The sequence below is a fragment of the Pezoporus flaviventris genome, unplaced genomic scaffold (assembly GCF_033815535.1).
Source record: "Pezoporus flaviventris isolate CSIRO_AGI_PZ_B2104156 unplaced genomic scaffold, CSIRO_AGI_Pfla_v1 ptg000455l, whole genome shotgun sequence".
Classification (NCBI taxonomy): Eukaryota; Metazoa; Chordata; class Aves; order Psittaciformes; family Psittacidae; genus Pezoporus; species Pezoporus flaviventris.
The window spans coordinates 281,123-293,363 of NW_026893002.1; the positions used below are offsets into that span (position 1 = coordinate 281,123).

Consider the following 12,241-nt stretch of genomic DNA (forward strand, 5'->3'; position numbering starts at 1 on the left):
GTGGGTCCTATTTTGAAGCTAAAAGAACGTAAAATGTTCTTTTCGTGTCACTTTTGCCCATCAACAGGCTGTTGGCCCAAGGCAGCACTCAAAGCTGGACTGGGCTGCACTGGTGGCTGTGGGACTTCAGGTCTGGGAGGTCACTTTGTGTGACTCTATGTTCTGTGACCATAAATGTGTCACTATTCGATTCACATGTGAGTAAAAGTAAATTTAAAGCTCTTTATTTAGAGAATGCAGTAAATATGAAACATTTAAACCCATTTGGGGGCCCTGTGCTGCTTATGTGAGTCTGAAACATTGTCAGGGTAACTAAGAAATTAAAGGCTTAGATCTTAAGGCAAAGAGATGTGTAAATAGCTTGAACATTGCCAAAAAAAAGCCCAAAAGATTCAGCTGGGTGGCATCTTACAGAGCAGGTCATTGACAGGGAAACTCCTGGGTAAGTTACTTTGGGTTATCCTGACATATACAGGGGTTGTTTTCCCTTTGAATAGTAAAAAAACTACATTTAAAACCAAATATTCAGTGATTTAAATACAATTTTACACTCTGATTTGAGACATTTATTTTAATTCCTATTGTTGAGAACAGATAGATTGGAAAGCCTTTTTCAAAATGCCATTCAAATGTTCCTTTGCTATTGAAGGAATAAACTGAAGGACCAGAATCGACATCTTTGCTGTGGCAGAGAATGAGTTAAAGCAGCACTGAACCTGCTGCATGCATCTCAATAGCAGCCTTCTGGGGGTAGTTACATTACTACTACATGACTGGAGGTGAAAAATGGATCCTTGGCTACAGCAAATAAAGCTTGTGATGGAATTTCCCCCTTTGCTTTGCAGTGTGGCATCAGGGACAGCAGATGACAGTCAGACGAAGGGATGCAGGAGCTCCCATGCTCTCAGCTTCACTTGGTGTGGTGACATGAAGGCAATGAGGATGCCTTGTCTGGGTCAGAGCAGAGCTTTCTTTACTCCTTATCCCTCCAACTACAGCCTTTAGTGGATGGATGAGCAAAACCACAGTGAGGAATAGAGGAAAATAGGAATCTAATAGGAGCCTGGTACAAGTAGAGCACAGTGGATGGACAGGAAGAGAAGAGAAGAACATCGTTTGGTGGTGGTTCATGTCCAACCAGAAAATGATCACTGATGTTCCCTGTGATCTGGAATTGGGGCCAATCTCACTGCATGTTTTCCATTAACAGCCTCAGCAGCAGAAGCCTGAATGTGGTGGTGATGTTTTGTGATGGTGCAATGCCGGGGAGACCTCACTGGATGTCCTGCTGGAAACCAGGCTTTCAGGCTAAGTCATAGAAATGTAATCCAGTCATAGGAACTGGATTCAATGGTGGCCATAATAGCAGAAGAAAGGGGTTGGGATGGTTACGAGGCTTTGGTGTGATGCAGCCATGGAAAGGGTCTGGGCTGTAGGAAACAAGTGATGGAGAGGATCATACTTGAAATACTTTGTGTTACACATCTGAGAATCAGGATGGAACAGGAACAGAGGAAAGAAAGCACAAACCAGAGAGAGATGAAGCATCAAAGCTAAACGACAGCACTGGTCCATGAACCGATGAGCCATGGATGTATTTGGGCTGAAAATCAGAAGGTCCCAGGAGAGACCCAGCAAGAGCTCCCCAATGGGGTCAGTATGAACTCGAGGACATGCTTCCAGCCCCATCTTCTCGGGAAAGCCTCCAAAGGGCATCTCTGGGGTGATAAATGGCAATGTGGTTCCTTGCAGCAGCCAAACTTATAGCTTCTGAGATACTTATGGCCCGGAATGAGCCCTCCAGTGTGTGTGTGTGTGTGTGTGTGCAAACAGCCACGCAGGGAGAAGGCACGGGAGAGAGGTGAGTTGAGTTCAACAGCAATGAGGCATCGGGTGGCAACCTCCACACCCAGCAAATGGCTGTAATAACAACTCCTCACAGCACCTCGGAGCCCTTCGTGAAGGGCACCAAGCTCCAGCGAGCGCTACCTCCTACCAGGGAGACGTGGAGGGAGCTGGAGGAGGGTTGGATGGCGGTGTCCTTGTTCCTGGGGGCTTTGATTTAATGGTGTTTCCCCCCAGCATCAGACGACTGTTGGCCGTGGGGGGAGCTGGACAATACAAGATGGGCTGGACCATCCCAGTGCGTCTCCCCAGGAACTTGAGTTCCTCAAATGAAGAAGCAGAAGTGAAGGGGGAGAGGGGAGAGGCGAGGCACTGACCATCACCGGCTCTAGGACAGACGCAGAGGTCCCCGGCTCCTCTCTCATCCTGGAGGGATGCTTGGGTTAAACCTTCTCGGACATCCCCCTGGGGAGGCTCTGTGGGGAGTGCAGCTCCACCGACTGCCGCCGCCGGACCTCGCGCTCTGCCCAGTCCTCCTCGGGCTCGAAGCCCTTGAAGATGGCGAGTCTCTCCGAGAAGGTCTTGGCTTGCGGGCACAGGATGTAGTTGTAGATGATGGAGGCTGCGGCTGCCCCAACCAGGGGGCCCACCCAGAAGACCTGAGGGAGAGGGAAAGGTAAGAGTTGGGTGAGTAAAACCCAGCCTGAGTGTGGAGGACAGGGAGAAACCAGCATCTCTGAAGGGCATCGCAGGGGGGGTTATGTTCCTTCCTGCCCTGTGCGCACTGGGAGTGAGATGCAGAAGCCAGCTCTGCTTTGGCCATCGCTGTTGACCTGAACTCCCATCCGTTGCTGTTGTGCCTGAATATACCCAACCAGCCTCTTCTGTTGAGAGCTGTGTGATCTTCATGACCGATAGGCCATCATGAGCATGGGTTCCCCTGCCGAAGCATCTTCCTACCCCTTTACACACTCCTACAAAGAGGAGGCTACCAGCCAGAGCTGGGCTCCTCTGAGCACATCAACCTGAACCACCACAGCTCTAGCTCCGAAATGGAAACGCATGGGAGTGTTCCGAAAGGAACTGGTGGAAAATGTATGCCCAGATCCAAGTGGAACCAGGAAAGGTCTCCAGGACCGGCAAGAAGAGCTCCACTCTCCATTTGTTCTGCTTCCTTGGCTAAGTCACGGGCAACAACCCACACACCCTTCTGCTGTTGCAATGCCCGCAGATAAGCCAGTTAAGCACCCAGCAGCCCCACCTCGTTTTGCTAATCTCTACATCTCTTCCCAAGCCGGAGCCGGTGTGGAAATGCCAGGAATGTGCCCGGCTCTGTGGGTTTCGAGGAACAGCGCTCATCCCACCGACACAAGGCACGGAGCCGGCTCTTACCCAGTGGTCGCTGAAGTCTCCGACTATAACAGCAGGGGCGAAAGACCTGGCTGGATTCATGGAGCAGCCAGTGTAACGGATCTGCAGAGGAACACCGGTTTGTTGTTAGCATTTAACCCTTTACCGTGACCCTGGTGTGGTTTGGATTCATTCCCTGAGCTGCTGCTTCGCCCTCCCCATTCCAGGAAAAGGGATGCTCCTGCAGCTTCCACCACCTGAGTCAACACCGGTGCACCTTGTGTGCAAGCACGAGCATGGTGCAACCCGGCTGGAGGCTGGGTGACGTGCCCTGCAGCGTGACGAGAAGCGTGGGGACACGCTGCTGCTGTGCCTAGTCCTGGAGCAAGCTGCCTCTCCTTGCCATTGAGGGTAGGAGAAGAGTCCCATAGGCACATGGGCTGCAGAGGGCTAAGGATGGAAGATGCAGTGTTAAGCATTGCTCAAAGGAGTGGTGAATGCTCCATCCCTGGCAGTGTTCAAGGCAAGGTTGGATGGGGCTTGGAGCAAACCTGCTCTAGTGGAAGGTGTCCTTGCCCATGGATGATGGAACTGGGTGATCTTAAAGTCCTTTCTAACCCAAACCAGTCTATGATTCCGTGATTCACTTTACTACATGTACTGAGAGGCTGGGAGGGTTTGGAGCTCTTTTGGTCTCATCCAGGAGAGATTTCCCTGGGTGTCCATCCCAAATACTTCCCAGTCTTATCATGAGCGCCTCAGCTTCTAACACATTCACTCTGGGGCAGAAGACCCCACTGATGCCTTGTTGCTCCCTGTAGTACTCAAGGAGCAGCAAACCCAGCAGGGGCAGTGTTTTCCTGCCCCGTAAAAGCAGAGCTCAGGCTATGGCTCTGCTACAGCTTTGGTGTAGTTTTCCTCCTCTATCCACTGCAAAGCCGTGGGCACCACTTGAGTTACACCTCCCCATCCAACCCAGAGCAAGCAGCCGAGCAGGCTTTGGGCATGGACACAAAGATAACCCAAACCCATTGAGTTTTAGCCCATTTTAGCCTATTCTACCCACCCCAAGGAGATGTCCCACAGCAACGGAGAGGCCAATGGAGAGGGCAGGAGAGCCCAGGTTGTCCTCCCGGCGTTCATCCGTGGAAGCAAAGATGCACAGGACGAGCTGGAAGGTGAGGAAGAGCTCGACGGTCACTGCCTGCCCCGTCGTTGTCTCGTTGTGCAGCTGGAGGGGAGGAAAAAGGTGTCTCAGGGACAAGCATTGGATGACTGGGTTGGGAGCAAACAGAGCCAGGGAATAGGTGGGATTTTGGCATCAATAGGAAAAGGAGGAAAAAATTCCCAGCTAAAAGGAAAAGAAGCTCAATGATTGACCAGGAAATGGTTTATTTCTTGGCATTCCTTTGGGTTTTTTTTTTCTCCTCTAGGAATTATTTATTCCTTTTCCTCACATTTAAAATGCAAAATGCCTCTTGGGAAAGTTTGGAAGTTGGAAAATGTCAAAAAGAAGGGGTTTGGCATCAAAAACCCATTCCCGTCCCCTCTTCCCATACTATTTGAAAGGGCAGGATTTGAGCTGAAGCTGAGCCTTGGCTGCACCCCCTCTCCTCCAGCCCTGCTTTCTGGCACTTTAGTGCTCCTTGGTGGTGCTGCAGCCACATCTGGATGGATCTGGCATCTGGATGTGCACGTCTGGCGCCAGCAGCACTGCTTCCCCCAGTCTCCCTTCACTTCCCCAGCCTATGGCACATCCCAGCCCTTTCTTTGCTCAGTGGTGGCTCGAGGTGGCAATTGCCTTCTTGGCCAAGATCCAGGTCTTTCTCTCCAATATTCCCCCTTTGTATTAAGGATAATCTGTGCAGGCAGCTACACGATGAGCAGCCCACAGGGGAAAGAAGGAAAATCCCTCTTCCAGGTGATTCAAGCTGTAAACCAAGTAAGCTGGGCACTTTGAAAGCCTCTCTTAAAAGCCCTTCTTGCTTTATTGGGTTTATTAAGCCTCAGCTATTATCAGTCTAAATCACCTTGCTCAGATTAATCCCCAATCCCTTTTTCAACCCTCTTAATCCCTTTGGCAGCGAAGCTGGGCCTTGCCACTGCCTCCCTACTGCAAGAAGGGGGATGTGGGGGTGCTGCTTCCTGAAGCACATCCAAAGCTGCCTGCCTCCTCCCGCATGGCTCAGCTGGGGTTTGGGTGATGCTGGTCCATGGGCACCCTTATAGGAGACAGAGCTGCCTGAAGAGGAGTGGTGGGGCATGGAGAGGAGATATGAACCCTGTGACTTCTGAATTCCTTTCCCCCCTGCCCCTCTTTTGAGGTGCATCGGTGAGGAAGGGGGATGCTGGAGGTTGAGGGACCACTGGGGAGCCCCCTTAAGGCTTCCTAAAGTTCCCTGGTTTCTTTTCTTCCCTGCATGGATCCAGACTGGGATCCTCACGATGCTGCTGGCATTGGGCACCTGTGTGCAGGCATTGGGATGAACCAGGATCTGGTGTGGCCATTCCTTCACAGCTGGAAGCAGTTTAACGAGCATTGCTGGCTAATGAAAATCTGGGATTTAGACCTAACACATGACATTCCCATTGCTGGGAATCTGGCAGCGCAGCCTGTAAACAGTGGCATTGCTGATAGAGGAGAAAAGGCTGCCTACACCCACATGAAGACTGGAAAGTGGGATGAGCTCAGGGCAAGAGGCACGGAGAGGTGATACTTTAGATCATGTCTTTCCCTAATCATATGGTTTCATCCCAATCCATCTCCTCCGCCCTAGATAAAACTGAGCTAAGGGTGGCTTTGTCTCTTAAGGGAGGCGTCTATGCGGGCAGCTGGATCATACCTCTGGTTTTAGTCCTAAAAAGCAGAGGGAGCATCCTTCATCCCTGCTCCTGGGTGGACCCTTGCTGCACGGTGCTGGGCTATAGCCGACAGAGCCTTTCTACCCAACGCTGAATAAAGAGGGGTTTGATGGCCACAAACCCCTTCTCCACACCCCTCAGCCTTCCCCAAAGCCCATCCCAATGTTTCCTGCTCCCTTTCAAGCCCCGTCTGCGGGCTGAGCTCTTACCTTGTTGATGGCCAAGCCTTCCCGGGAGTCTGCTGGGGTGATCTCGTGTAGGATTGCAGCCCCCACCACGGCCCCCAGCAGCTGGGCCACCACGTAGAAGACTGCACGGAGGAAGGAGACCTGGGAGCCGATGAGACAAGCCACGGTCACTGCCGGGTTGATGTGGGCCCCGCTGACGTGCCCCAAGGCTTGGACCAGCGTGCCGATGGCCAAGCCGAAAGCCAGCGCGATCTGCAGGATGCTGGGGGAGGAAGCTGAGGGCCAGTTCAGAGCGGAGCCCAGGCCGAAGAGGATGAAGACCAAGGTCGCCAGGAACTCCGCAAAGACAGCCCGGGTGAAGGCGATGGATCGCAATTCCCACATCATGGAGCTGGGGGCTGCAAGGACTGCCCCTGCCTGGGGGATCTGCAGGCAAGCGCTGCCAGAGCGGCTGTGTCTGTAGGGGATGCTGAGGGACCGGGTATGTGTATGGATGTGGGGGGTGAAGGATCCCGAGTGGAAGGAGATGGGAATGTGGTCCTAGGAAACCTGAGGCTTTTTCTCATGTGTGTTCCAGCTGAGGGAACATCAGACCCTGCCCCTTCTATTAAAGCCGGGGAATGCAGCATTGGCCACCCTTGGGAGGTCATAAATCAGCCTTGAGCAATGCCATGAAACACTTCCCTTTCTCCTTTGCTTTCTTACTAGGGGACCTATCCCTACAGGTGCTTGGTGCTCCTCTCTTTCCCAGGCTCTACCACCTACAGCACAGAGAGGAGAGAAAGCAAAGGGGTTTCTGTAATGCTAGAGCTGGATGCTGAAACGCAGGACCTGGGATACAGAAGGGATGCACAGAACTCCAAGTGACTTACTACAGCTCCATTCCTCAGAGTACCCGGTTTTAACAGCCTGGGCACAGGTTTGCTACCCAGAGAAATGGGATCCAGCCCCAAGAAATGCCTGTCAGGAAGGAAATGCTGGTGTGAAGCAGTGACATGAGCTGCAGAACCAGCTGCTTACCGATGGCCCACTCAGCTCCTCAGAAATGGCTCTTGACTTCTCGCTGTTAATCTCCAGAACAGGAATGATGTTTTCTTCCCTGGAGCATCATTATTCACCTCAAACCATCCAGTAATTGCCCAACAAGTCTGTTTTCCCTATTCTTCCATTGCTTACAACACATTTACCCATTACACATTTTGCCCGTTCCTGGGTGATTCTCAGCATGAGAAGGACATGGAGCTGGTGGAGCAAGGCCAGAGGAGGCCATGAGGATGCTCAGGGGCTGGAGCAGCTCCCATAGGAGCCAGGCTGAGAACATTGGGGCTGGAGCAGAGAAGCTGCGTGGGGAGCTCAGAGCAGCTTCCAGTGCCTGAAGGGGGGTACAAGGATGCTGGAGAGGGACCTGCATCAGGGACTGGGGTGATGGGACAGGGGGTGATGGGTTCAGAGTGGAACAGGGGGAGTTCAGGTTGGAGATGAGGGAGTTCTTCCCTGTGAGGGTGCTGGGACGCTGGGATGGGTTGAATGGAGAAGGTTTGGATGCCCCATCCCTGGCAGTGCTCAAGGCCAGGTTGGACACAGGGACTTGGAGCACCCTGCTCTAGAGGAAGGTGTCCCTGCCTGTGGCAAGGGGTTGGAACTGGATGAGCTTTAAGGTCCGTTCATCCCAACCCATTCCATGATTCTATGCCTGTAAAGCCTTTTCCTCCCTGTGCCGTTGGGGTTGGTGGCTTTGCTGGAAAGGCAGCACTTGTTTCTTCTTCCCTTTCATTAGCAGCCTCTGTAGCTATTTAAAGCTGGCAGGAGCACTGCCCTAGGGTGGAGCTGGAGCTGGAAAGGCCATTTCATTCCAGAGGGATGCAGAGCACCCGAACTGAGAGTCCTTTCTCTGGCTCTGACAAAGGCTGCCAGTGTCCAACGACCAACTTCCCCTGCAAGTGCCACCAAGCTGCCGTGAAAGGTTGACGTAAAGCTTTCCATATTGCCCGAATTTTATCCTGGAATCATGGAATATCACAAGCTGGAAGGGATACCTAAGGGTGTGTGAAGGCCTGTTCTGTTCTTCCCTCCAGTGCACATGGGTGACAGTTACACCAAATGATGGTTGCAGGTCCCTTCTAACTCAACTATTCTCATTGACTCACAGGGAATTGGAAGGGACCTCAGCGATCGTCTGGTCCAGCCTTTAAACTTCTGTTTTATCCTATCCCATTCCACTCCAGTCTTCCCTTTTAAAAGATGCTTATGGGAATAGTGCTCTTAAAGAGGGAGAGATCATAGAACAAGTCAGCCCCATGGGTGAATCTGAAGGAGGTTGGATATGGTCCTTAGGAAACCTGCTCTCTAAGAATCCTCTTGGGCTTCCTCAGGGCCTTTGGCTCACCACAGCATCGCTCTGGCTTGCCAGCAGTGAAGCCAACCTCACAGAACAGGTTGTGAGGCCAAAATCGGGGTCAAACCCATGGTCACGTCCAGTCTGCACGCTCCTGAGTGCCTGGTGCAGACTGGAGAGCTCAGTGTTGTTACTCAAGGCGTAGTTATGTCAGGTTAGCAATGCAGGCTGTTATTAGTGCAGGGAATGACAGAGAGCAAATATGGGCAATTAAGTGGAGCTGATATCCTATTTGACTAACAGCTATACACGGCGAGGGAATTGTGATGTAGCAGTGCTTAATGGAGGCTCATTAAAAGGAGAGAGAAGTAAGCAGGATTAGCGCTGAGCTAATCTTCATCTTAAGCCAGACTTAAAAGTCTAAGGCAGCCTCATGGGCCTCGCTTGTATCCAGCAAAAGTTCATTGCAGCTCTTTGAGAGGGGCTTTGAGGTGTTTTGGTGTGGATGTGGGTTTCTGCTCTGCACCACGATGAAAGGACTGGGGCTGCATTGGGTCTTGCGAAGCAGGATCTCCCTTAGCGTGGTCTTCACTGTGGGGCAGAGCAAACTGCAGTGAGATGCTGCTTCCCAGCAGGAATCACACATCCCAGCTCTCACCCAGGCACCTCTAGCTCTGCAGTGACTGCAATCCTGCTGGTTTGACAGGGATCCACAGCACGGAGCCAGATGCTGCTGAAGTTAATGCCGGGCATTGGCAGAGCCAAGGTTCCCTGCCTGGCTGCACGGTGCGTGGCCACGCATCCTTCCATGTGCTTGGAGAAACAGGAGACCGGAGCTTGGGGCTGGCTTGCTGAAGCTCTGCTGGTGTCTAAGAGGGGTTCCTGGACCTGCTGGTGCTGCTTTACCCCTTACACCAACTGCGTTGCAGCGTTAGGAGCATCAACGAGCATCCTTCACAGCGAAGCCGAGTGAGTTGGGGACGTGCGTTATTTCACCTTTGAAACCACAGCCTTTGGAGTGGAACAGCGTTATGGCTCTCCCCTGGGACCAAATGCACGTTCAGAGGGTTGGTTGAAGCACCCGGCTTCCTCCCCATGGCAGAAAACGGCCTGGCAACCCGCTCTTGAAGAACGTTTTGTAAGCAAGGGAGCTGAGCTTGCACAAGACCTCGCTTCTCGAGTGCCTTAGATGGCTCCGATATCTCTGCTTCCCTGGCTTTCAGGAAAGCACAAACATCTCGCAGGTATCTCCATTCCATCGAAAATACCTCCGAGCCACAGGGAAGAACAGCTTGATTGCATCAACAGCAGTGAGTTTTCCTGCTTGGAGCTGATCCGCCGCAGGAGGTGCTTGCGCTGCCCAGACCTCACCGACAGCTCCGCTTCTTGCTCTTTGCTGTGTGTTAGGGAACTCCTCAGACAGCTCCCTTGTCCTCTCCAGAGCCGAATGGGCAACCTGTACCCATGGCAGCAAGCACCCTTTGCATTAGACACTGGAGAATCCACAGCGGGACTAAGTCTTGAGATAAACCTTGACCCAAACCTGGCCATTCTTGGCTCTGCTCTTCATCAAAATACACGTTTTTTTGTCCAAGAAAGGAGGTGTAAAGCTGAAAATGCTACTTCTGAGAGTGCCCTCGGGGAAGCCTTTAAAGGAAGTCAAAGAATAAGAAGGAACAAATCCTACTTCTGGTATCGGGACTAATCCTGTTGCTCCAGTTCTGCTCGCTGCCTGGATAAATGGATGTGTCAGTGCGTTTGTCCCCAGCCATGGGGGTCGCAGGCTGCCAGGGCACTTGGAGAAGCAGAGCAGATGGGGATGAGGATACAGATGCTTTTGGGATGGGACCAGCAGAGCCATACACACCTCAGCTGGGAATCAGAGCACCCGCAGCATTAGCATGGCTCTGGGACCTTCCCACCCTGAATGTCCTGACCCTGATGGGCTATGGGACCAGGCAGGTCCCTTGTCCTCCTATACCTGAGTTTGTAAACCACTGCAGGGTGGTGTTAGAGATTCCTGCTATAGGGAGCTGTGGGGCATTGAGGGAGAGGACTAAGCTCCCCTTTAGCTCCAGGCTGGTTTGTGGTGGGAGGCAGCAGCAGCAAAGCTCTTGCTGCGGTGTAAACCAAGGCACAGCTCCCATTGCACATCACTGATGCCCCAGGGAGGCAGAGCAGAGGAGAAGGCATTCCCTAAAGCAAGGTGACCACCGGGAGAAGTTCTATTCTCCCATTATCACCTTGCACCAAAAGGACGTGCACCCAGTGCGAAAACTCAGCCCCTTTTCCGGCACTTCAGGCCAAATCCTAAATCCTTCTTCAAGCAGAACTTCTGGCTCTTGCAGTGTTTATTGTTCTTGTTTTAGTTGAAGCAAAAGGATTAAAGCAGCCTTGATTTCCTTCACTGACTTCAATGAATTGAGCTTGAGCGCGGGCCAGGAGCTGGGTCTGGCGTTAGGAGAAGGACCTGCAAGTTCAGTCCTGAATGTTTGCCCAGGGTCTTAGTCAAGGTAGATGCTGCCTGGTGGAGCCAGGTGATGGGAACAGGACCCATTTCTAGGGGCCATGTGAAGACCATGCAGCCTTGCAGCCCGTCATGGTCTCTGCAGCACCAAGGCAGGGGGTTAATTCTTTCTCGCTGTGATTTGCTATGGAAGTACATATAGATACATAGGAAAGGATCACTTTTCTTTGGCTAGCATCACGTCAGTGAGACCCAGGCTGTCCACAACCAGGAGCCACGGTTTCTGCCTCTGCAGGGAGACTTGGTAAGATATGGACAATCCCACCATACTACGAGGTCAGGGGCAGGGCTGAGTTAGGCGACGACCTCCCTTCAATCGTGCCTTAAGGGGTGAGGAAAGGAGAGCGTTCCTCCCTTGTTGGAGAGCTGAAGTTCAAGGCCAGGGCATGGAATATTTTACATTGACCTTTATGGGAAAACAACTCGTGTTTCTTCTCTTGGATCCATAAAAAGAACTTGGAAGTGGACGATCTTCAGGTCCTTTCCAACCCAAACCATTCCCTGATTCTAAGCAAACAAAGCCAGACACCAGGGTATCCAGAGAAGCATGATAGACCCCGTGGCCTTACCCAGGCGTGAATATTACCTTGGTTAAAACCAACCCGATTGCACCATCACCCTCAGGAGACCTCAGCTTCACCCTTGCTGGATGCCCAGTGCTATGTTTGCCAAACAAATGGCATCTAATGAGCCAAACTTCCCAGCGGGTGTAAAGTGCCTTTGACATCAGTGCGGTGGCATTGATGGAGAGCATCCAGTGGCCTTCCCACCGGGTTCCTCATTCTTATGTAAATCAGAAGTAATGGAGCTGAAGGCCAGGAAGAAAAAGGGATTTGAGTGTCTTTCTTGATGTAATTCTCCTGGATTTAGGGATTTAAAAGCCAGATTAGATACCACCAGGGATTGTCCTGCCAATGGCTCCAGAAACATCCCCTGTCCCCTCCTGCCCTGTCTTCTCCAGCCCCACGGGTCTGAGATGTTCATCACATAAGGGATTGCAGAGCTGTTGCAATACCCGTGTTATCTCCCCATCAGCGCTGTGGGTACCCGTTTATTGGCTGCTCACCTGGGCTGCAGGACTTCTTTGGCTGCTATCTCCTGATCTTGGCTGGCAGGGAGGCAGGAGGGTGCCTG

General features: G+C 52.1%; 1 protein-coding gene across 1 annotated transcript; it reads right to left on the reverse strand.

Annotated features, from left to right (window-relative positions):
* Positions 1-1,357: 1,357 nt before the first annotated feature.
* On the reverse strand, positions 1,358-6,810 carry AQP2 (aquaporin 2). Its single transcript, XM_061443629.1, has 4 exons — positions 6,267-6,810; positions 4,262-4,426; positions 3,238-3,318; positions 1,358-2,504 (listed from the first exon to the last, which is right to left on the reverse strand). Exons 1-4 carry the CDS (start codon positions 6,630-6,632, stop codon positions 2,289-2,291), a joined length of 828 nt encoding a protein of 275 aa, XP_061299613.1. The 5' UTR covers positions 6,633-6,810; the 3' UTR covers positions 1,358-2,288.
* Positions 6,811-12,241: the final 5,431 nt, after the last annotated feature.

What these genes read in the sequence shown, in the direction of transcription:
- AQP2 (XM_061443629.1), bottom strand. Translation starts at nt 6,632, where the DNA reads ATGATGTGGGAATTGCGATCCATCGCCTTCACCCGGGCTGTCTTTGCG. An exon ending in AAGGCTTGGCCATCAACAAG is followed by an intron (nt 4,427 to 6,266) that starts GTAAGAGCTCAG and finishes CCTCCCCTCCAG; the next exon opens with CTGCACAACGAGACAACGAC. An exon ending in CTGTGGGACATCTCCTTGGG is followed by an intron (nt 3,319 to 4,261) that starts GTGGGTAGAATA and finishes GTTCCTCTGCAG; the next exon opens with ATCCGTTACACTGGCTGCTC.